This window comes from Acinonyx jubatus, chromosome D1 (assembly GCF_027475565.1).
Source record: "Acinonyx jubatus isolate Ajub_Pintada_27869175 chromosome D1, VMU_Ajub_asm_v1.0, whole genome shotgun sequence".
NCBI classification, from domain to species: domain Eukaryota; kingdom Metazoa; phylum Chordata; class Mammalia; order Carnivora; family Felidae; genus Acinonyx; species Acinonyx jubatus.
In genome coordinates this window covers 98,640,883-98,666,913 of record NC_069390.1, presented here as the reverse complement: position 1 = coordinate 98,666,913, position 26,031 = coordinate 98,640,883, and the positions used below count along the sequence as shown (strand labels likewise).

Below are 26,031 nucleotides of genomic sequence, written 5' to 3'. Positions count from 1 at the left end.
TCTAGATGCCTTTTATAGGTCTTTCGTATCTAATTGCTGTGACTAGAATCTCCAGTACAATGTTTAAACAGAAGTGGAGAGAGATGAAATCTTTGTGTTATTCTTGACTGCCGGGGGAAAACATCTAGTTGTTCACCATTAAGTATAATGTTAGCTATGGGTTTTGTAGATCTCTTAACAAATTAGGAAAGTTCCCTTGGCGGGGGGGGGGGGGGAGGGGGGGGGCGGAGAGGGGCGGCTGGGTGGCTCAGTTGGTTGAACATCTGAATCTTGATCTTAGCTCTGGTTATGATCTCACAGTTCATGGGACTGAGCCCCACACCAGGCTCTGTGCTGGTAGCGCAGAGCCTGCTTGGGATTCTCTCCCTCTCTCTCTCTCTCCCTGCCCCTTCCCTGCTCATACATGTGCTCTCTCTCAAAATAAATAAACATGAAAAAATAACATGAAAAAATAAAAAGTTAGTTCCCTTCTATTTCTAATTTGTTGAGGATAGTGTTTTTATCATGAAAAGATGTTGGATTCTGTCGAGTGCTTTTTCTGCATCATATATGATTGTGCCATGTTTGTTTTTTCTTTCTTGATAGGATGCATTACATTAATGGATTTTTTACGGTTAACCAACCTTGCATTCCTGGGATAAGTTCCACTTGGTCATAGTGTGTAATTCCTTTTATATGTTAACTATTTTGTTGAGGATTTTTGCATCCATAGTCATAAGAGATATTGCCCGGTAGTCTTCTTGTGATGTCTTTGTCTGGTATTGGTATCAGGGTAATACAGACTGACCTCACAGAATGTGTTGGGAAGTGTCCATTCCTATTCTTTTCTTCTAGGAGAGTTTGTAAAGAATTGCTACTAATTCTTCTTTAAATGCCTGGTAGAATTCACCAGTGATGCCATCTGGTCCTGGACTTTTCTTTACATGTAGTTTTTTGATTACTGCTTCAATCTCTTTACTTGATGTATCTATTCATATTGTCTATTTTTTCTTGAATCAGTTTCAGTAGTTTGGGGCTTTCTAGGAATTTTCCCTATTTAATTAATTTCTGCTGTAATACTTATTGTCTCCTTCCTTCAGCTTGGTTTAGGCTTGGTATGTTCTTCCTTTTGCAATATCTTAAGGTAGAAGACTAAGTTACTGATTTAAATCTTTGCTATTACAGGCATTTTACAGCTATAAGCATCCTCTAAGCACTGCTTTAGCTGCATCCCATAGGCTTTACTATCTTGTATCTTCATTTTCATTCATCTCCACAGTATTTTTTTCTGAATTCGCTTTTGATTTCATTGACTCTGTTTACTTCAAATTATATTAATTTTCACATATTTGTGAGATCCACAAATGTTTTCCCACTCTTCATTTCTAGTTTCATTCCACTGTGGTTGGAAAACACACACCGTATTATTGCTAACTCTTGAAATTCACTCAGGTTTGTTTTATGGCTAAGCATATGACCAATCCTTGAGTACGTTCTGTGTTCACCTGTGAAGAATGCGTCCTGTTGTTGTTAGGTGGCCTGTTCTAAAGATGTGCTAGCTCTAGCTAACAGAGTATTGAAACCTCCAACTACCATCATTGTCTATTTCTCTTGTCATTTCTGTCGGATTTTGTTCCCTGTATTTTGGTAGCCTTATTGGACATATGATGTTTATAACTCATTATGTTTTCCTCATGTGTTGATCCTTCTATTAGTATAGAATGTTCCTCTTTACCTCTAGTAAGCAAAGATGAAGTCTTTTTTGTTTTCAAGTCTAATTTGTCTATATCAACATAACCAGCATTCTTGTTGTTGCTGTTTGCACAATATGTCTTTTTCCATCCTTTTACTTTCACTCTATTTGTATTTTTTAATCTAAAGTATGTCTCCTGTAAATAGCACACAGTTGGATCATGTGTTTTTTTTTTTAAGTTTATTTATTTATTTTGAGAGAGGCAGAGACAGCGTGAGTGGGGGAGGGGCAGAATGAGGGAAAGCCCACGCAGGCTCCTCATTGCCAGCACAGAGCCCAACACGGGACTCAAACTCATGAAATTGAGATCATGACCAGAGTTGAAACCAAGAGTCAAATGCTTAACCAACTAAGCCACCCAGGTGCCTCAGATCATATGTTTTTAACTCTCTTTATTTATTTATTAACAATCACTGCTTCTCCATTGGATTATTCAATCCATTTACTCTTAATGTAATTACCAATGCATAGTTGACCTTGAAAAACATGGGTTTGAACTGCATAGATCTACTTATAGGTGAATTTTTTTTTTAATGAATACAATACAGTACTGTAAATGTATTTTTTCTTACAATTTTAGTAAAATTTTCTTTAGCTGACTTTATTGTAATAATATAGTAATACAGTATATGATACATACAATCATACAAAGTATGTATTCAACTGTTTAGGTTATCAGTAAAGTCAACAGTAAGCTATTAGTAGTTAAGTTTTCAGAAATCAAAAGTTAAACGTGTATTTTCGACTGCATGTGGGGGTGGGGAAGGGGGTCCACAGTCCCTCACCCTCAAGGGTCAACCCTAGTCAGATTTATGCCTGCCGCTTTATTTTTTATTTTCTTTGTATTTCATGTAATTTTTGTTGTTCTATTCCTCAATTACTGCTTTCTTTTGCGTTTAATGAATATTTTCTTTTTTTAATTTTAACATTTTTTAATTTTTTAACGTTTATTTTTGAGACACAGAGAGAGACAGAGTATGAGCAGGGGAGGGGAAGAGAGAGAGAGAGAGAGAGAGAGAGAGACAGAGACAGAGACAGAGAGAGAGAGAGAGAGAATGAATCTGAAGCAGGCTCCAGGATCTGCGCTGTCAGCCAAGAGCCCCATGCGGGGCTCAAACTCACGACCTGCAAGATCATGATCTAAGTTGAAGTCAAAAGCTAAGCCGACTGAGCCACCCAGGCACCCCATTTGGTGAATATTTTCTAATGAAGTGTTTCAATTTCTTTAATAATTTTTTATCATTTAAAAAACATTTTTTTAGTGAATGCTCTAGTGCTTACCCTATATATTTCATCTTATCCAAATGGCTTCTAGCTTATATTATCTTAATTTTGCAGTGACTATATGGAACTATTACTTCTTTATAGCTCTATTCCTTTTACTCCCTTTTGTAATAATTGTTCAATAAACATGACATCAATTAATGGTACAGATCCAACAATACATTGTTATAATTTTTCTTTACCGTCTGTAGTGAGTTCCTTAGCCCAGTGTAGTTTTTATCACACACCTCCTTTGGGCTGTTACTGGCAAATATATTATATATATATTGCATTACAGGGAATGCATTTTTTTATATACACTATTTCATAAAACTGCTTTTTAAATATGTTAAGAGAAGAAAGGAGAAAAGTATGCATCTCCTGTCTTTTACAATTACATAATTACCTTTACTGGTGCTTTTTATTTTTTTATGTAGACTCAAACTACCATATGGGGTTACCTGCTTCTACCCTGAAGAACTTCCTTTAGTATTTCTTGTAAAGTGGAGCCCTCAGTTTTTGATTATCTGGGAATTCTCCCAGTTTTTTACTTTTGAGAGAGAGAGAGAGGAAGAGAGAGACAGAGACAGAGGGAGAGAGAACACATGCACGCAAATTGGGGAGGGGGAGAGAGAAACCTGAAGCAGGCTCTGTACTGACAGCACAGAGCCTGACACAGGCGGGGGGTTCAAACCGATGAACCCTAAGATTATGACCTGAGCCCAAGCTGGATGTTCAACCAATTGAGCCACCCAGGCGCCCCATCTCCCAGGTTTTGATTATCGGGGAATGTATTTATTTTGCCTTCGTTTTTGAAAGACACCTCTACTGGGTGTCTGTAAGATTATGGTTCATAGTTTGTTTGGTTTTTTTTTTCCTTTGAGCACTTTGAAAATGTTATCCTATTGCCTTCTGGCCTGCATTGTTTGCGCTAAAAAGTCATCGCTAACCTAATGGGGTTCCCTATAAGTGACATGTCCTTTATCTCTCATTGCTTTCAGTATTTCCTCCTTGTCTTTGACTTTCACTATTCTTTCACTATGTAACTGTTTCAAGATCTCTGTGTTTAATACTACTTGGATTTTGGGGCACCTGGGTGGCTCAGTCGGTTACACACCCGACTTAGGCTCAGGTCATGATCTCGCAGTTCATGAGTTCGAGCCCCGCGTTGGACTCTGTGCTGACAGCTCAGAGCCTAGAGCCTGCTTCTGATTCTGTGTCTCCCAATCTCTCTGCCCCTCCCCCCTTGTGCTCTGTCTCAAAAATAAATAAAAATATTTTTAAAAATACTACTTGGATTTTGTTTAGCTTTCTGCATATTTAGGTTATTATTTTTCTATAATTTGTGAAGTTCACAGCCATCATTTCCTCTCATATTTTTTCTTTTCCTTTCTCTCTCACCTTCTGGTACTCCCATTAGGCTTATGTAGTTGCACTTCATAGTGCCCACGTTTCTCTTAAGTTCTGTTCCTCGTTTTTCTCCCTCTTCTTGAAATTACATATTCTCCATCAATCTATCTACACTACACGTTTGCTTCGTCTTCTGCCAGTTCAAATCTACAGTTAAGCCTCTCTAATAAATTCTTTCTTTCAGTCATTTTACCTTCCTATTCCATGATTTCCATTTGGTTCATTTTTTAAAACATGACTTCTATTTCTTTATTGAAACTCTAATTTGATGTGACATTGTCACCATATCTTCCTTTACCACTTCAATCGTGAGTTCCTTTATTTCTGTGAACATGTCTATAACGGCTACCTTAAAGAAACTGTCTGGTGTCTCCGACAGTTTCTTGGCTTGCTTTTTTTCCAGTGCATGGGTCATACCTTCCTGTTTCTTTGCATGGTTCATATTTTTTTGTTGTTGGAAACTACACATTTCAGATAAAGTATCATAGCACCTCTGGGTACTGGGACACTTCTCCCCTTCCAGCACATGTTACTGTTGTCTGCTTGTTTATTTGTTTCGTGACTAATGGACTGTGTCAGTGAAGTTTGTTCTCCCATAGTGTTCAGCTTCTGTTGTTGTTCCACAGGGAAGCACAGATTGGGTATAGCCACAGTTACCCTCAGCTCATGGGATCACCATGGTTGGGGGGGTGCTCTCTTCCTGTCTTTCCTTAACCACACCCAGCTGTTAAACTCCAATAATTGCTGGCTGGTTGCTCTATTGTTTTCAACAATGCCCTGGGGAATAAATTGGTCTTTAAACAATCAAATTCTGATTCCTTTGAAGGAATCCTTTCTGAGATCAGTGTCTGACTTTTGTTCTGACCTCTGGAAGGCTCGTTCGACGTTTTATTCCCTGGATCTCCTATGGGGTAGCTTGTACCTTGAATCTCCTCTCAAAGGCCTTTACCACAACCTCCACTTGTTCTTATGAATGCTTTTAGGCTTGAACTTCCTCATACTCTGCTGCAAATGAAGTCAGTTCCTTTGTGAACAAATTAGGAGCGATGTCTTAAGGTCTGTGCCTCTCTTTAGGCAAATCTCTGAGCCAGGGGTCGGAGGTCAGCTGTGGGGCACAAAGGCAAAGTTCCCTCCCAGTGGCACTCCCACTATAGGAGCAGAGAGCTCACTGGAAGGAGAGGGGCACAGTCTGGGGTCCTCTCAGTTTTTCTCTCGTGCGATGGAACTACCAACTTACAATCTGAGGCAAGAACAGTCTGGGCTCCAATATTCTCAGTGTGCTGCGACCAAACTCTACAACTAGAGGCTAGGCAGAAGAAGGGAGTCCCTGCTCCTAACCTACATTCACCCAAGACTTAGCGGTAACAGGCAGCTGGGGACTGGAAGAGAATGCTGATGTCCTGTTCCTCCAGGAGCCATTAGTCTAGGTTAGAGTTGGAGGGTCCTGTAGTCTGAACTGGAATCTCCCCCTCACTGAGTTGACAAGGAGGGAGCAGTAACGGTTTAAAAACCACAGCCTCATTTCTTCCCAAATTTTCATAGATGCTCTTGAATAAATGTCTTCATTTGCTGTTCACACTTAGAACCATGGTTTTGGGGGTTTTCAGCACTTTCCACGTTTGTTTCACTGGGAAGCGGGTCAGCGGAGATCCTCATCCTGTCATGACAGATGTCAACTGCCCAGTTGTTCTTTAACATGGAAGTGAAGGAAGCAAAGTGCTAGGGATCTATTTGTGTGATATCGTTTAATCTTCACAACTGTGAGGCAGATATTAAAGACCTCACTTTTACAGACCATGAAACTGAGTCCCAGAAGCATTTGATAACTTGCTCCAATCAAAACAGCAAATAGGGGGCAAGTAGCTGACTCAAAACCAGGTCGAACTGCCTCCAAAGTTCATGTTCTTGATCATGCCCATCTTTTCATCTTTTATAAGCCTTTCCATCCTTTTAAAAACCTGAGCTCATGCAATAGTCATATCCCTGTGCAGTCACAATGATTTATTTAGGTAATGCATCATTTTCTTTCTCATCTAGGTCTTTTATAATAATACCAAGAGAAGTACTATTCTGTTTGTTCATGCCTTAAGCTACATTTCCACCAAGAATCTCTAACCAGGGCATTATTATCTTTTCTGTACTTTTAAAAACTGTTTTTCTGAAGAGCAAGGTAGATCTGATATGCAATGGATTGGCGTCTTTGATTATTATAAATATTAAGATGACAAGGCCTCTTTTCTCCCAAGACTACTATTGTACACAAGCACATACACAAAGTCAATTAAAAATATTATTAGGAAGTGAAAATACAGCCTTGAAAAAACACTCTGAAGACTTTTAGGCCCAAATTGTAAGATTTCAAGGAAAGCTTTTAACACACACAGACGCAAAATCCATACAGTCACAAATGACCAGTCACTAATAAAAAGATTCTACTTTAGGGGCCCCTGGGTGGCTCAGTCATTGAAGCATCGGGCTCTGTGCTGACAGTTCAGAGCCTGGAGCTGCTTCAGATTCTTTGTCTCCCTCTCTCTCTGCCCCTCCCCTGCTCGTACTCTGTCCCTTTCTCTTTCTTTAAAAATTAAACATTAAAAAAAAAAAAAAGAAGATTCTACTTTCAAAGTTATCTCATACTTTTAGATACACTTAAAAACTTAAAAAAAAAAAAATTGGACCACAATGTAAACTAAAACATAATCCAAAAAATAAATAATCTACATGAACCTAAAGAAGAAACATTTCTCTGTAGTTACTTACCAAACAAACAAATTAAAAATAACAAGACATGTGAATCTAAATGTGAAAAGTTTAGCCTTTACCTCTACTTGGCTCCATTTATCACTGTTACAAAAAAAAAAAAAAAAAAAAAAAATTTTTTTTTTTTTTTGGCCCGTTTTTACCACCTCAAAAAGTCTGATTTCCTGGTAACAAATCCCACTGTTTAATTCTGATGTTGTGCTAAGTGTTTAAGAAAAAAAAAAAAAGTTACTGCAGACAGAACCTCCCAAACTATAAGAATCATCAAGGGAGCTGGGAACACGCAGTAAGGAATACAGTTACATGTTATATGTAAACAAAATTTAAAGAAAGCATTAGAATGAGACTGTTGGCTCCAAGGGGCGCCTTCACACAAAACAGAGGCCCATCCACTGCGGGGGTTCTGCCACACACGGTGACCCCAGGCAGATGTAGCAATAGCAAAGACCCTCGGCTGCAGGCACCTGCTGTATGTTCAGTAGGGAGGTTTGTTTTTGCAGATCTTTAATCCCAACTGTTAGCACCTGATGGAAATAAACAGAACACCTCTGCTGCGGAAACAAAGAGGGTGAAGGGACTTAAACAGGTAAACCAAAATAAATGAAAATTCTTGATTGAAAAGGACAGCATCAAGTGACAGCCACTCAAGTGACAAAGGCGTTGAATGGCTATTTTAGGTTTGCAATAGTGTGCTCAATAGCTTTTTAAAGAATGCAATAGAGGTACTTACCAAATATTTCCCCTCCACTAGCATATTCTGTCACCAGATAAATCATCCGTTCTGTCTCCATAACCTGGTACAAAGGCAGGAAAGCAACAGATAGTGACACAAATGACAGGCTGATAAACTGACAGGAAGAGAAACTAAGGAATCCTCTTTTGTTGTCTGAAATATTAATAACCATTACTGCTTACAGGAAACTTAAAACACTGGAGGGGAGACACACATAAATGCTATAAAGAAGAAAGGCGGGAAATAGGGATCCCTTCACGTTCTTAAACGTAGGAAGGATTTACTACTTGAGACGGACGTTTTGTTGTTTCATGAGGCCTCTGCAATCTCGTAAGCTCCACAAAACTGAGAAGCAAAGAAGCTGCCAAAAACCAGAAAATTCACATTCGACACTGATCACTTCCAAGTTCAAAAATGTTCCCCCCAAGACCCAATCAAAACAAAAAAAGCCTAGGGAAAACGGTGGGAATCACTTAAGAACTGCATAGAAATCACATATGGATATGTTTTTTTAAGGGACAGGACAACTTTCCTCCCTGCCATCCATTTCTTCAAAATTGGGAAGAATCATGTAAATATTCAACCCTGCAATATAAATTACTCATCTGCATTTTGTTTTGGTCCCTATTTTGCCTTTTTTATTTAGTTTTATTGTGTTGGCAGTCCTTTCTCCCTTTTTTACCTTTATCACTAAATATTTTTTAAGGTAATGTATGAGTATATATGCTCATGATAAATTTTTTAAATGCCGGTATATGAACAAAAGGCCAAAGATTTTCCTCTTCCCAGCCCCCTCATCCTATTCCCCCAAAGGAAACACTGTCCATAAGTCATTTATTCCGTATCATTCTAGAGCAATGCTGATCAACAGAATACAATGTAGGCCACATATATAATTTTTAACTTTTCTAACAGCCATATTAATAAGTTTTAAAAAAGTATTTTTAAAACTTAGTATTTTATTTATCCCAGTAGTCCAAAACATTATCATTTCAGTTCCTCATTTGCTGTAGCTACATTTTGATACTCAATAGCCATGTGTGGCCAGTGGCTATCATACCGGGCAATACAGCTTTAGACTTTCACCATAATTCATTGGTAATTATTTTGCTCAATTATTTCCCAGTTACTTGACCTTTGATATCTTTACACATCAATATCATGTAACAGCATTATGTGCTATAATAGTAAATCTCTTCTCTTCTTCGGTATGGTTTCATGGTAGCCTGTCACATGAGTGCACGTTACTTTTTCAATTTAGTAACTGTATTGTACTTTTTTTTCTCTTTAATTTTTAAAAACCATATACTGGTGGTATTAGCTCACTGTTTGTTACATGCATTGCTTCCAAGATCTTCCTGTATGTTGATTAACACAACAAAACGTCAATGCTCTACATATATGCAGGTGTTGAGTAAAAAAAAAAAAAGAAAATTTTAAAAAATCGCATATCTCCTGGGGCGCCTGGGTGGCTCAGTGGGCTAAGTGTCCGACTTCAGCTCAGGTCACGATCTCGCGGTCCGTGAGTTTGAGCCCCGTGTCGGGCTCTGGTCTGATGGCTCAGAGCCTGGAGCCTGCTTCCGATTCTGTGTCTCCCTCTCTCTCTGCCCCTCCCCCGTTCATGCTCTGTCTCTCTCTGTCTCAAAAATAAATAAACATTAAAAAAAAAAATCGTATATCTCCTTTGTACCCCCAGGTCTTTTATTGACTGCAAATGTTCTTTTACTCTTATATTTTTCAGTAGTTCAAAAACTTTCCTATACATTTACCTATATTTGGCTTCCTCTACAAATTGACGATTTGGCAAATGACCTGAAAACTACCTTGATGCTATTTATAAAGACAATTTGACAGCCATTCACCCTGGCAGCTCAGAATCCCCTATTAACAATACTAGCTGCCAGAGAGCAAAATTAAAGCTTAAAAGAGGGCATTGTTCAAAGTCATGCCTGAAACTGAGACTTCTTATAAGCTAATGAAATCTTGGGTAAGAAAGATAAACTTGGAGAATTCAGTTGTAAGGTTAATACCTCCAAGTTAACCTCTTGAGGAAAGTTGGCCTAATAACCCTTCAATTATTTAAAGATGATTTATTTTAAAAAGTGAGGTCAAGAAGTTTACTCAGTTGATCAGGATAGGAAGGAAACAGAGGTTAGACACCTCCAAGTTTGCAGACGTTAAGTCTTCAGGCAACACCAAGAAGCTTTCACGAGTTTGCTTTCTGGGGCACAACGTAGGTGTGGCTCAACAGAATTTGGTCTGATAAATTTCAACAAGTCTGCTCCTGCTGATCTAATTCATTTCATTATGTGAACAGCTCTGATGCCAGAAAAGAGCCCTAAAGCTGTAGCCTTAACCACACACACTAACATCACAACATGCTTTCCTTTCCATAAAGTTAATAGACTCTGAAAGCCTGCCCATTGTGCCTCCACCCTTACACATGGTGCCATGTCTGGGCCAGTAACCTTTACTGCAGAGTAACAGCAGCAAATGAACCGAGTGGGTGGCCACTTCCTGAACAACTAGGTGATGGCTGTTCTGGTAGAAAGCAGCAAGCAGGGCTGGCCTCATGCACAGGCAGAGCTTGTGACTGCCAACACACTGCAACTTGAGAAGCACCCCAGAGCCCCACCTCTCCCAAAATATCTCTTCCACCAGCCTGCTAAGGCAAGGTCCTCTCTTCCTATCTGGCTTGAAATTCCAGCCATTAGACTTACTGCTTTTGCAGTAAAGCAAGGGAATTGTTGAGGGTGGCATGAAATATGCATGCTTCTCAGGAAGGTAAGAGAACTAGAAAGGAAATCTCTTCCATTACACAAAATCAATCTCACGGTTACCAAAATAATCAAATGCTACCTCAGAAAACGTAATCTAGGACCCTACTAGAAAAGAGGTGGGTTCTGACTGACCAAAGGGGCCATAGTTAAAATATCCTTTTCCATCATACGTCATACCAGGATCACAGAAATGAGCATTTAAGCGATGTTAGAAAAAGATAATGTTATATTCACCTCTAGCTTTTCATCCCTAAGAATTCTCCGTTCCTTCTGGCTTTCCCATTCTGTTTTAGGATTTGGACCTACATAAATAAGTTCTTGTCATCTTCTGAATAATCTTTTTGTGTAATTCTCACAAAGAATGGTCCCCAAGCTTTAAGGAACAAATGTGAAAGGCCTACATGGGTAAGGTAGAGCTTACTAGTAAAGAGCCAGGTAAAACATGAGTGCTGAATGTGGAGATAAAAGGGTGGGGAAAACAGGAGGATAAACATATGAACACAGAAACCAAGAAAAGCTGGAGATGTTCACCCAGACACCCTTTCCTCAAAGGCACCTATACACATAAAATGACCATCCTGGATTCTTCACTGCCATACGCTACCCCACTAGGGAACCTACCTGGTAGAGCCTGATGATGTGGGGGTGGCAAAGCATTTTCATAATTTGAACTTCCCGGAAAATCTTCTTCAAGTTTTCTTCATCCAGCTGGGTCTTGTCTATGATCTTGATAGCAACCTGAGAACAGAGGAAAAAAATTTACTCTGATGCATTATTAAAAGCAGTTTACTAAGGAAAATTAAATCCACTTGAACACATTATATTCCACAAAATATAAGTTGCCACTATTGTGTTTACAGACTGTCAATGAAGAAAATGAATTTACTTTTTAAAAAGTCAGGAAATGTATTCCTAGCAAGTTGGTTTCAAAGGAACAGACTCCAAAAGCTAATGGGTGTTTCTGCCATTTCTTAAACCACTCCTACAGTAAAACCTTATGGCAAACAAAATACTTCAGTGCTCCACAGATGTGGTCTCATTCTGGGAAAATCATGCTTTGATGCAGGCCATGAGATGCTGGGCCTCTTATTACGATAAGAGGCTTATATCACAAGTACATGATAAGTCGGTAAGACTGGACCAGAAATTACACGGATGCATCCCACATCTCACCAGATGCGTGCGTAACTCCACAGTCCTGGGGGTGGAACAGGCAGAGGTCACTACACACTGAACATCTGCTGGGCGCCGAGCATTGCTCTTCATGCTTTCCGAGCACTAAATCATTTAAACCTCACAATACCCTACGTTATTATTAACCTTATCTTACAAATACGGAAACTGAGACATACGCAGATTAAGTAATTTACTCAAGATTAAGTAATGTAAACTGGCATGTGGTAGATCCAGGATTAAAGCCCAGGTAGGTTGACTAAAAGAGTCAAATTCTTAACGGTAATGCTATAAAAATCTGAAGCTCTTTCTGTACCGCAGATACACTCCTTCAGCATCAAACATCTATTTTGCTCATCATTCTTAAGACATCCAGCAGCATGTACATTTTAAAACAGAATGAAAGATGAAGAACGTTTATAATCCATTGTATCTAAACTTTGTCATTATTCCTAGTGAATTAAATACTCAAAATATTGTGTTGCCCCAAAATATCTGTATCTCCATCTCAGTCAATCAGCAAGTAAGCAAAGAATATTAGTTTGATGAAGGACCACGACAAGGTAAATTCTAGCTCCTTTCAATACTAAAATTCTGTGATTCCCCACACTGAGAGAGGGAAAGGAAGTTTACTAGTAAGAAAAAGAGAAGAAAAACCAGAGAAGCAAAATTTCAACAATAAAAATGTTCAGTCCAGAGCAATAAAGACGATAAAGAACCATACATGGGAGATGATTCAAATGTAAGAATGACTAACATAAAAGTAACTCTGCAGTTGTTTCAGATGTTAGAATGAAGACTAATGGGAGAAAGGCCCAGGGAGACAAATTTCAGCTCAATTCTAAGAACATTTAAGCCCTGCCTAATGATGGAAAGTAATAAAGTGAGCTGGATGTAGCTCAGCCTACAATAATTAAATCAGATGCAGCCTTAACTTCAAGGGACTCACAATCTAGTTGGGGAAAGACATGTGTGAAACAGACAACAATACAACGTTGGAAACACAATCGGCAAAGCTACGTACAAGTTATGACGGTGGAACAGAGGATCGAGTGTGACCTTCACCTGCGGGAGAAGCTGACCTACAGAAAGACTTTACCAACAAAGCAGAACTTGAGAAAAGAAAGAAGTGGGACAGGCAGAAAAGAGGGTAGGAAATCTTACAGGAGAAATAGTAAAACCGTTAACAAATCTCACCGGCTGTCTGATCTCCTATAAGAAGCCTTGCACCAAATCACCCCAGATTAGCGGGGATAGCTCAGTGGTAGAACATCTGACTGCCTATCACCCTGGACTGTTAGCGTTTCTACTTCTCCTCATTACTGTGCCATATATCACACACAGGACCTTAACTCCAGCAATTAGTCTGGCATTTGCACCTGCTTCTCTAAGAACGGCTCCCAAAACAACTGGGGGAAAAAAAAATCACAGTTTACAATGTCTTTTTATATAACAAATATCTCGGTCTTAATTAATTATTAATAAAATAGCACATTATACTTTACAGATTACTTTCATATACGTGACATGCTTATAAACTTGCAGCCATATGCCGTGGCAGAGCTTTCCAACTGGTATGCTAGAAATGGATTACAAGTGTACCCAAGGCCATGGGTCGGGGCAGTGGATCACCTCCGGCCTCAAGAAACCTCATCTGTCTACTCCAGAGAAAATATGATCATTTTCTGCGTATGCCACAACACACAAAAAGTTGGGAAGCAATACTAGTTTTGCTGATCACCAACTGTCCGAGGACTGGGCCTCAAATCCCCTAACCTGCCTATGCCTACCAATGGATGGCATTGAAAAAGTAATGGGGGGCGAGGATGAAGACAGTTAATGAGGGCTTCTAATGCATTTAACCATATTTTTGTACTTCTTCACACCCAAGAGAATACTGAGTCACACTGTAATTGGGGGAGTCATATAGTAGGGCCTCCTAATTCACATGAACTCATTCTGAATTTCATTTGCTCTCTGAGGCAGTAAGATTTTCATCAAGGGAAAGAGAAAAACCAAACCTAATCACCTATGAGAACAAACTGGCTTTAAGATCTTATATTCTGTGCACCTAATAAATATTTTTAATTTAATAAAGATAACGGTATAGCATGGATGTAGTTTCACATTTCATAACAAGCAATCTGACTTCACATAAAGGGAATATGGTCCTACGTACTGAAATGTATCCCTGTCTTTTCAGGGAAAATTGCATTAAGTATAATCTGTTCTTAGAAAGCGGAAGCAGAGAGGTTTTAATACGTTAAAGCATCAAATTCCCGTCTACTCTTCAATGAGACTCAAGATTCAACAAGACACAGGCAAAGCTTTGCCTACCAGCTGAATACAGTGTCAAGAGGAAGGACTCTGGTGTCAAGCTCCTGGGTTCGAAATCTTGGAGCTGCCCTTTAATGTATAACTTGGAGCAAACTATTTAATTTTTCTATGTCCCTTACCTAAAAACTGTGGGCAACTATTGAACCTGCTTTAAGGGTTGCCGGGGATGTACTAAGCTAATGGATGCAACCTGCTTAGTACAATGCCTGGCATGTGGTAAACACGCAATACACATTAATTATAGGTACTGCTGTCGTGATTTGTTTTCCGGAATCAAGCCTTAAACTTCAGGCATTCCTCGGAAAAAATGAGATTTGCTTTACTCAACAACATAATCCTGGATCTCAAAAACATCAGTCCCTTAAATCGAGGGGCAAGTTGAGGGGACCAAGAAGCAAAAGAGCTAAGAATTTGTGGGCAGCATCCAGAACCAACTGGTTACTTCCAGCTGATGTGGGAAGAACATGGAAGGAATGTAGCTAGGGGGGGAAATGCATTCCATTTGGGAAAGTCACACCAAGCCATAAGATGGAACCCACAGCAAGACCTGATCCTGAGGGCTGGGCCGGGGACAGCGAGCTCTGCTTCTTCATGGCAGGCCGGGCTCCCCGCCCTCCACACTAAGCACTAACACCAGAGAGGAGGACACATATGTTACTTGGCTCCAATTTTAGCTGCAAACTGAATAGTGGAGATTTGAGAAAATGGAAAAATACCCATGAAACAGAGAAGCTACCAAGTCAGAGAGCAAGGAGCTGGCAAAGCAGGTATGATTATTTTAAGAATACCTGAAGAGATCAATGATCATGAATTTTCATGGCTACAGATTACTGGTGACTACATAATAAACGTTTTAAACTACATCCCAGTTGCTTGAATTTTTTTTTTTAATTTATATTTGAGAGAGAGAGACAGAGAGAGCGTGTGAGTGGGGTAGGGGCAGAGGGAGAGGGAGACAGAGGACCCAAAGCAGGCTCTGCACTGACAGCAGAAAGCCTGACGGGGAGCTCGAACTCATGAACCGTGTGATCACGACCTGAGCTGAAGTCGGATGCTCAACTGATTGAGTCACCCACACATTCCCCTACTCCGCCCCAGTTGCTTAAAAAATGAAATGCATCCACAACAAAAGGTTAACTGCTAGGTAAACAGAAGGTAAACTCTCAAAGAATGTGTTTAAATTTTGGTGCTATGGGGCACCTGCGTGGCTCAGTCGGTTGAGCGGCCGACTTCGGCTCAGGTCATGATCTCGCGTTTCATGAGTTTGGGCCCCGCATCGGGCTCTGTGCTGACAGCTCAGACCTTGGAGCCTGCTTCGGATTCTGTGTCTCCCTCTCTCTCTGCCCTCCCCTGCTCATGTTCTGTCTCTCTCTCTCAAAAAAATAAAATAAACATTAAAAAAAAAATTTTGGTGCTGAAAAATCTATGAATCACATCCCTGTACTTACATATAAAAAGCGTAACAAGTGAAGAAAGGAAACTTCCAACACACTACCAAGGACCATAGATTTCTTAAAGTTTCTTGTTCTACATAGAATTCTTTTCTCTTACAAGGAGCAGGATTTTATGAACTGGCACTAATATTAATTAAACATGACACTGTATCAAATATGTTGCTGAACAGATACAGCTTGCTGGGAGTCTCTACCCAAGAGATTTCCATTCAACAAACTCTCCTTTTTTCATTGGCATGTGGTATGACAAAAAATTAAACTCAGATCATGCCAAATTTAAAGGCACAGTTCATTATTCATTCTAGAAGCGGGGGGGGGGGGGGGGGTGAGGAGAGGAATAGCTATTTGCCCCTTTTAGTTCTTACTAATGTGTCCAGTGCAAACTGATGTGCTATGAATGTCAAATATATACCAGATCTCAAAGCCTTAATATTAAAATGAGAATATAAATGATCTCATTGATAAATTTATATTGCTTACATGAAGAAATAACATTTTAGATATACCAGGCTAAATAAAATATATTATTAAAACTAATTTCACTGAAACCTATAGAATGGGAGAAAATATTTTCAGACCACAACATATCTGATAAGCAGTTACTAACCAAAATAAACTAGGAACTGACAAAACTCAACAGAAAAAACACAAATAACCCAATTCAAAGATGCACAAAGGACCTAAGTAGGCATTTTCCCAAAGAAAACATACAAATGGCCAAAACATTATAATTTATCAGGAAACTGCAAATGAAAAAACCACAATGAGATACCACCTCATGCCTGTTAGGGTGTCTATTACCAAAGATGCTGGTGAGGGTGTGGAGAAAAGGGAAGCCTTGTGCACTGCTGGTGGGAATATAAATTGGTGCAATCACTATGGAAAACAATATGGAGGTTCCTTAAGAAATTGCAAACAGAACTACTGTATGACCCAGCAATCCCACTTCTGGGTGTATATTCAAAGGAAGTGAAATCATGATCTCAAAAAATATCTGTACTTCCGTATTCATAAGCAGAATTATTCACAATAGCCAAGGTATGGAAACAATCTAAGTGTCTGTCAACAGATGAATGGATAAAGAAAATGCAGCATACATATATACAATGAAATATTATCCAGCCTTAAAAAAGAAGGAAAGCCTGTCATTTGGAACAGCACGGATGAACCTGGAGGGCAGTATGCCAAGTGAAATAAGACAGACACAAAGACAACCACAATACCACAATACACGTGGTATTACCTATATGTGGAATCTAAAAAAAAAAGAAAGAAAAAGAAAAATTCAAACTCACAGAAATAGAAAGTAGAAAAGTGGGTGCCAGGGGCTTGGGGGATGGTGGAAGAAATATGGACAAGTTGGTAAAAGGATACAAACTTTCATTTAAAAGATGAATAAGGTCTGAGGATCTAATATAAAACATGGTGATTATAGCTGATAACACTATTGTATTATTGAAATTTGCCAAGAGGCTAGAACTTAAATGTTCTCACCAAAAACAAACAAAAAAACAACCAACAGAAAAGAAATAGCAAATATGTGAGGATGAACATGTTAATTAACTCAATGGGGAGGTGGGGGGTGGGGATCCTACACAATGTACGAGCATATCAAAACAACACATTGTACACTTTAAATATCTTACAATTTTGTCAATTATACCTCATTGAAGCTGGAAAAAAAATGAGTTTCACCTGTTTCTTTTTACTTTTTTAAATATGACTGCTAGGAAATTTAAAATCATATATGTGGGCCACATGTTAGACGATGCCAGTGAGATGCCAGTTAAAGCAGGTATTACATGACAATGACTTCTGAAATACTTGACTCAATGTTGAGGATTGCCAGTTACTGATCTCGAAGAAACTTGGCAGGGTGCAATGCACTCAATGCTCAAACACTGCCTTGGGAGAGAATCTTAAATTAGGTCTGAAAAGTTACATTCCAAGAACGCAATTTAATTCCATTAAAAACTGTTTATTGAACAACTGTCTGGCTTAAGGCAGCGCCCTGGTGCAGCCGGCTGGAGGCTACTCTCAGCAGGGTTCTGAGAGAGAATTACGTTTTCCACTATTAAGCTAGCAGTTCACAAAACTTTCGGTCTCAGGACTCCTTCTCTTAAAAATTGTTGAGACCAAGCATGCCTGGGTGGCTCGATCGGTTAAGGTTCCAACTTTGGTTCAGGTCATGATCTCATGGTCTGGGAGTTCAAGCCCTGCATCGGGCTCTGTGCTGACAGCTTGGAGCCTGGAGCCTGCTACAGATTTTGTGTATCCCTCTCTCTCTTTCTCTGCCCCTCCCCTGCTCACACTCTGTCTCTCTCTCTCTCTCTCTCTCTCTCTCTCTCAAAAATAAATAAACATTAAAAAATTTTTAAATAAAAATTTTTGAGACCTTCAAAGAAGTTTTGTTTACATAAGTAATATCTATCAAGATTTCCTTAGAAATTGGTTAAAATCAGAAATGAAAACAGAAAATTTTAGAACACTAGAACACACAGCACACATTTGACCAGCCATCAGAGTAATTACCTCATCTATCATGTATAATCTCTTGAAATCACCACTGTATAACTGTGAGAGAAGGAGGGTGAAAAATGAGAATAATGTTTAAATATTTAGGAAAACAATTTTGACCTCTGAGACTCACTGGAACAATTCTGGAGACTCTTTTTTGGGGGGTCTCTGGATCAAACTTTGAGAACAACTGCCATGAGGCAGCATTGTATGTGATCAATTAACTTCTTTCCTATTATCTTAAATCGTATATCTTTGGGAAAGGTGAAAATATAGTCACTCAAACTGTTTTCTGTAGGACTTGATGCATTCCCAGTTACGAACAGCTTCCAGAAAAGGAATGTGAATGCCTTTTGCAATCAGCCTTGATTTAAACATACACACACAAACTTCTTTCTTTTAAGATACTGGAAAATAGAACTGTCATCAGGAAACAGGTTTAATGAAACTCCAAACCATCACAAGATATACAAGCTGGACTATAAAGCTAAACCTGCCAGGCACTAACTGGCCATGATTAATGATGTGCCATGTGGCAGTTGTCAGGATGCAGGCTGGCCATATTCTTGGGAAATCCTGACCTCTGACCCGGAACCAATCAAGAAGGACTACATATTTTATTTTGTAACAAATAGTCAAATCAAGTTCAAAGGGGCAAAGCAAAGACATATATTTGGGAGGAACTGATTATTCTATCCATTTTACATACCAATCACAACTGTTTCTGGAAAAATACAAAGCTGTGAAGCCTAAAGAATGACTGAGATGCTAGGATCCCAGCCAACTCCACACAGGAGGCCGCCACATGACCACCAAAAGTGAGGGTAAATCAGCTTTCAATGAACCCCTGAGGAAATAGTTCGTAGTATCTAACAGGTCTTTAGGTGACTTATTTTTCTATACTTCTCAGTTTGGGCTGTACTAAATGGTGACAATGAAATCGTTTGTGCATTTACAATGTCTGGAGGATAGAGAATTGCGAGCTTAGCAAAGCGAGAAAATCTACCATGAAACATGCATTCTTCTTGGAAAAATTCCTAAGGTGGAACATGGCTATACTGCGCATAATTGATCAATGGAAATTTTCTGGTGATTACTTGGAATTCAAGGAGTAGAAGGGAAATTTTTCAGACAAAAAGAAAATGATTTCTCAGTTGCAATAATTCCCATCTGGTTAACATTGACCCTCTTGGAGGGCAGAAGCCCTCAGACTTTCTCTAATGTAATGGCAACTCTCTCAGCCACACTGGCATTACCATCACTGTTGTCATTTCAACGTTTACACAGTGCCAACGTTTTGTATGCTTTCCAGAACATTAAATCAACTTCTGGTCTTTAAGTTTCCCATTTAAATGAACTGAATAAAAAGATATTCAAAAGGGAAAAAAGGAGTGGAGAAGAGGAGAAGCTGATCACAGCAATGAAGAATTCTTTACAAATATCAGTGCCCTGTCCATGTTCGGGTATCTATTTTCAGTTGACCATGGCTTCGAAGTTTAAAAGAGAGATTCAGAATGGGATTGATGGCTTCATTCCAAGGTTAGGGAGCTATTTTACAAGGATGAGAAAGGGCAGGAGGGGAAAGAGCAGGAAAGAGGGAGTGGGGCTGAAGAATGCAGGGCAAAGAGAAGATGCTTTGAACATAGAAGGATTGAGCAAAAAAGCATTCAAGAGATGAAGAAGAAAAGGGTAAGAGCTCAGTGGTTTAATAAGCAACTTCTGATGATTTAAAGTGGCCACCAAAGAACAAGATCTAAGAAAATGGTATTATGAAAAAATACGAATTGTTACAGGAATGTTCTAAAATAAAAGACAAACAAGGAACAGCGGGTAGTCCAAGGGAAAACGTAAAGCTATGGTGGAGAATGAAGCTATGAAGGATGGAATTTTAGTCCCAGAGAAGAAAGATGAGACATGTGGGTGAAACTTGGCAATGACCTCAACTGTGAGGTCAGAAGGAGGCAGAAAGCTGAATGAATTTCAAGATGCATCTTCTTAATGAAGTACACGCCACTCTTTCCTGGAGTGCCAGCTCATAGGTAAAAATAACACACACTCATAGAAGGATTGTGCTCTTCCCAAGAACGGCATTTGTCAAGGAGCCTGTGTACTGTTAAGCACATTTAGATGTAGCACCTAGAACACTCAGAGCTTTTTAAAGCACCAGCTGGAAAGAAAGTTGAATTCAACTGGCACGGCGTAACTTTCTTAAACTTCCCCAATGGAGATTTATTACACTGAACATCCTGCTAACCTTACAATGGTGGTGTTGTTCCTGGTGAACAAAGTCAGCAACAGTTCATATTTTAAGTTGTTTTAAACTATATTAATATGCCTCCAAGGCCTAGTAAGATAGCCTGTGGTAGCAAAAGGTTGAGCGAACCAAGGGAACACAATAACAGCCGGAAAACTACCCTAAATTCCTCATCTCTTACGCCTGATTATTTGGTAATGGAGACGAAGGGAACACGGGAAGCCATCTCCATCACCAGAGAGCATCTAGCTTATCCTCCGATTCTGAAACTTACTGGTCCTGCGTCCTCGCGTGCCAGTACTGTGAGCTGTCACGATGTACATCTGTGTCCAACCACGCTTCCTAACCTGAATACTGATGACGCCGCGCTCTCCTCCCTGTGGCAGCCCAGAATTCAAGAGCCAGCTTCCTGGTGCTCGTTAGGAACACGGCACCAAGTACCTTCTGACGGGCTTCCTTCACAGCTCGCCCTTAGTGCTGGCAGAAAAATGCCCCCCTGGGATTCCATCAAAATGGGAATATTTCGTGTGATGGTGTTTCGCACTGCTTCTGGCTTCAACGAGCTCCTTGCATTTAATGGTCATCACATGTTCAAATCGATAGATCTTACATTTCCAAAATTAATGTTTGTATTTCATGTGCTGAACAGTAAAGTAACTTAAATCACTCCTCTGGAAAGCCTAATGGTAAACATTAATTAATTCTCAAATTTCTGACATTTAAAGGTAGGTAGAAGACTACTGCTAACACTGCCAGAGAAAAATAGGAAAAAATGTTCTATTAAAATGTAATGCATTATCATATGTATTGTTATTATATATATATCCCATATATGTTAATATCTTTATATCCGCATTAAATGTAAAAACACAACTACATGAAGCATGTACCTGAAATAACAGACTTGACATATAATAAGATTGCTTATCCTTTCCCTTAGCAGGACTACATGCATCCTCAATTCTGACCTTCTATGACACTCCTAATCTGACATTATGGTACAAGTCTAGAATTCTGACAAGTTTCTAAAGTATCATCAAGGATTTTAAGTAATCATACTTGTGTACTAATTGACTCAAACACTGAGTACAGTTAATAACAGTGAGGGGCTTATTTAATCATTAAAAGTATCCACAATTTAAGCAAAGCCCAACCCATTACACTATCTTTTGGGCCCTCTTTTGGTCTTGACAAGACTATTTTTAAGCAAATTGATATGACCCTAACTTACTATCAAAGAGACCCAAAAAAACCTCCAGACATCAGAAATAGTTTCATTTAAAATAGATATATGTGCATAAATATCTTCTTTAAAAACAACAGCTCATGAGAAACACCATCCAGAAAATCACAAGGACTGAGATTTAGGAGATGAGAAAACAAAGGGAGAATGTAGAGAACTGGAAAGAAATAAAACGTTCATTGATAATAATTTCATACTAAAAATAATTATCCCTCCATGTTTAAAAGTCCTTTTGAATTTTCCAGAGGTCTTTGGGTCACAGATTTCTATGGAGGACACAATGGCATTCTTTGAAACAAAGTCCAACAAAACCCCGCCAATAAATCAAATGTACTTTTCTGAGTAGAAGATGGTACAGAATAAAGAGCTCAGGGCAGGAAAGACATCAAAACTAAAATACACAGTAGCAGAATCTTTTCCCCTTTGAACAAAATCTTGCTATTAGAAAAGAAACCCTAATACGTAAGAAAGAAAGAAAAAAGAAAACAACTACTGTGGTTAACTTTGGGTAAAAGGTTCAGAAACAGACAAAACTTTTTAGAACCCTTGGGTTCTAGACAACAATCTGGAAATGGGATGGCCAAAGAGCGTTGGATGGAGAGCTGGGATGTAGAGTTCAATTCCCAACTCTGTCACTAAAAATGTTTGTGGCAAACCTCGGGCAAGTCACCAACTCTGTAGTCCTCGACATACTTGTCAATTACATAAGTGTGTGCCTGCATGCACGTGAAAGCAGAGCTATCAACACAAAGGCTCTCGCTGTGCCAGTTCCTAATTAGAACTCCAACATTTCTTCTTCTTCTTTCAAATTCACTTCTTTCAAAAAAATTTTTTTAAGTTCTAAGTTTCATTCATATAAAATAAATCAGAATCACTAGTTAGATAACTCTCAACCTTGAATGATTAAAATATTCAAGGGGCCCCTGGGTGGCTCAGTTGGTGAACTGTCTGACTCTGATTTCGGCTCAGGTCATGATCTCACAGTTCATGGGATCAAGCCCTGAGTTGGGCTCTGCACTGTCAGTGCAGAGCCTTCTTGAGATTCTCTCTCTTCCACTCTCTCTCTCTGCCCCTCCCTGCTTGCTCTTTCTCAAAATAAATAAAATTTTTAAAAATTCTCCTTTATTGGAAAGGAAGCAAAAATAATATAAAAACAGGGAGGGAGCCAAAACATAAGAGACTCTTAAATATGGAGAACAAACAGAGGGTTACTGGAGGGGTTGTGGGAGGGGGGATGGGCTAAATGGGTAAGGGGCACTAAGGAATCTACTCCTGAAATCATTGTTGCACTATATCCTAACTAACTTGGATGTAAATTCTAAAAATTTTTTAAATTCTTTATTAAAAAATAAAAATATTTCAAGCCCACTTTTATAGTACTTTATAATGTAAGACCATATTAAAAAAGCTTCATTTACTACAGCTAAGATAACCTCAGCGAATTAGTTCTTAAAGAGTATTACCTTTCTCACTTAAATTAAGCAGCCATTACACTAAACAAAAAGCGTAACACCACTGTTTGCTGAGGAAAACCCTGGCATTTGCTACTAATATTTTCACTAATGGTGAAGTCAATGTCTCCTACCATTGGTACTAATTACACTAAATAATCAATAATACTGGTATTAATTTCAATCCCACTTACAGAAACCACAGTAGACTTTATAAATGAAGTGTGATGCCAGCCACAATTAAGTCAAACTAAGTAAACCGTAAAATACAACTTAACTAGGAAGAAGCAAATAGCAAAAACAAAAATCCAAGTCTAAGATCTTGGACATGCTATCCAAATTTGATAAAGTTTCCATCTATAGCAAAAGTCTTAGAAATTAAAAAACTAAAGTGTCCAGTTTAGTTTGTTTTACATTTTTCTTTGTGTTTTAGACAATTCCAATATATTAAACATAAACATAATAAGAATAGACAACATATATTGAGCACTTAATGTGTGCCATGGTATTGTTCCTTTCTTTTTACTTTTTATTATGGAAAACATCAAATGTTCATAAAAGTAGACAGAGTAACGTAATTAGCTTCAATCAGCTTCAATAATTCTTAACTCATCACCAATTCTGTCTGCTCTCTACCTCTACCAATCTCACCCAAGACCTCATCACCATATTTCATTTGGAAATATTTCAGTACGTATCTCTAAAAGGATTCACACTCTTTTAAAAAACATAACCATGGAATCATCATTGCACTGGAAAAAAATGAATAATCACAGGCATTAGCTCTTCTTCCTCACAACAACCCTATGAAGTACTACGATTATTCCCATAAAACACTAATGCACACACCAGTGAAGTCATTTGCCCAGATAATACAATACTAGACAGTGGAGGTGGGATTTGAACCCAAGCAGTGGAGCTTTAGACCCAAGCCCTTAACTACTATGTTTTCCTGCCTCTGAAAACTAGATTTTGTTTATTTTATTCTTGAAAATAAACAAGGAAAACTGGCTCATAAAGGAGTTAATGACAGACAACATCAGAAGTCAGGTTTAGGGGCGCCTACGTGGCTCAGATGGTTAAGCATCTGACTCTTGATGTCGGCTCAGGTCATGATCTCATGGTCTGTGAGACCAAGTCCCACGATGGGCTCTGTGCTGACACCAAGTAGCCTGCTTGGGATTCTCTCCCCCTGCCCCCCTCTCGCCCTTGCTCTCTGTCCCCTCCCCTGTTTGCATACTCTCTAAATAAATAAATGAATGAATGAATGAATGAATGAATGAATGAATATTTTTTTTAAAAAAGAAGTCAGCAAAAGTTGTAACAGAAAATCTATTCGAGTACCTCACCTCTTCTCCGACTGCTTTCTTCAACTTCTGTGGGTATGCTTCATGAACACCTCAACTTTCCTCCACTTAACATAATGCCAGTTACTCTAAGGTTTATTCTCTTCACTACAACCAGCTCTACCATGTCAAACTGGTATTTGTTTAGAAGGTATCTGTGACTGTCATCTGTGACTCACTGGGTAAGACTCAAAATTAAATATTCTCTACAGAAGTCATATAATATGTAGCAAAGGGACCCTAGGGTGGCCAAACTCCACTGATTCCACATATACAATGATACACAGATTCACACCTTTGTGTCATCTCTTCCCTCACATCCAACTCGAGTTGGAGGTCTTGAAGTAAGTGGCCATGTTTGAGAAGATCATAGGAAAAGCAACTGCGGGTGATCTCAAAGAACTATAGGCAACATCCTTAGAACCTGACAGTGGCCTCCAGCCAACAGCCAGCAAAAAGTCACTCATAAAGTCACAAGGAAATCAGTTCTACCAAGAGCCTGAACAATCTCAGAAGGGAGTTCTTTCCCATTTGAGCTTCCAGATGAGAACACAATCTACCCAGTAACTTGATTGCAACTTTATAGAGACCCTGAGTGGAGGACTAGGCTAAGCTGTGCCGGGCCTCCTGATCCACAGAAACCAGGGGATAATCGATGTGTGCTCTCTTAAGCTGTTAAGTTTTGGGTAAGTTGTTATACAACAAAGGAAAACTAATACACCATGGTCCTTTATGATGTACATAACTCTCATCTCTAAGAAATTCTAGGCCAAGGAAATCTCTTCCATAATTTATGGTATAGAAATCTAGGAGCTTCAAAAAGAATTCAAGCATAAAAAGAGAACTAAAGCTCTTTCATGACAAAAGCTCTGGCCCTACTTACAGGAATCCTGGCAAACCCTTTCCATAAAAACACAGGTAAATTCTTCACTGGAAAAAGTAAGCATGCCTACTTTTGTCACCTGCAAAGGTAGTATCACTTCGCAAGTGGATATCCAGTGTCCCAGAACCGTTTCTTGAAAAAACTATTCTTTCTCCATTTAACTGTCCTGGCACTCTAGGTCAAAAGTCAAATGACCATAAATACAAGGGTTATTTCTAGACTATCAAATCTACTCCAATGATCTGTATGTCTATCCTTGTGCACACTGTCTTGCCTCCTAGTTCTTGATGTTCCAGATATTCACATTTACCTTACTCTGTGAAGGCTGATACTTAGGAAACAAAACAATGGGCTTAATAAAGTATCAAGCACCCGATATAGGACCTAGGAGGACCAGAACCCAGTTGTAATTTAGCAAATGTTAAAGAACCAAACCAAAAACATTTTTGCCTATGGCTTAAGGGGAACTCAGATTTTATTACTGAAAAAATCAATTGAGAAAGCAAATATTAAAAGTTGGGATAAAGATCGCCTACCAACTTAGCAAAATAACAAATAAAGTAACTAAGAAGTGGAGTAACAGTCACTAGGCAACCACAGTGATGCTTAAATGGGGTGCCTAGTCCAAGCTATTATTTCAATTCATTCATTCGTTCACGCAACTGTGTATGTTTAGATGCCAACTACTTCTTTATAAA

At 39.0% G+C, this 26,031-nt stretch overlaps 1 protein-coding gene across 9 annotated transcripts in view; it reads right to left on the bottom strand.

Moving 5' to 3' along the window:
• The window catches only part of SIK3 (SIK family kinase 3), a 244,593-nt gene that overhangs the window by 108,865 nt on the left and 109,697 nt on the right, over positions 1-26,031 (bottom strand). For all 9 annotated transcript variants that reach the window (XM_027036591.2, XM_053204065.1, XM_053204067.1 and 6 more), the window contains exons 2-3: positions 11,297-11,413; positions 7,893-7,956 (exon numbers count right to left, since the gene is read on the bottom strand). In XM_027036591.2, coding sequence (XP_026892392.1) covers positions 7,893-7,956; positions 11,297-11,413 — 181 coding nt within the window. The remainder of the gene's footprint in view (positions 1-7,892; positions 7,957-11,296; positions 11,414-26,031) is intronic.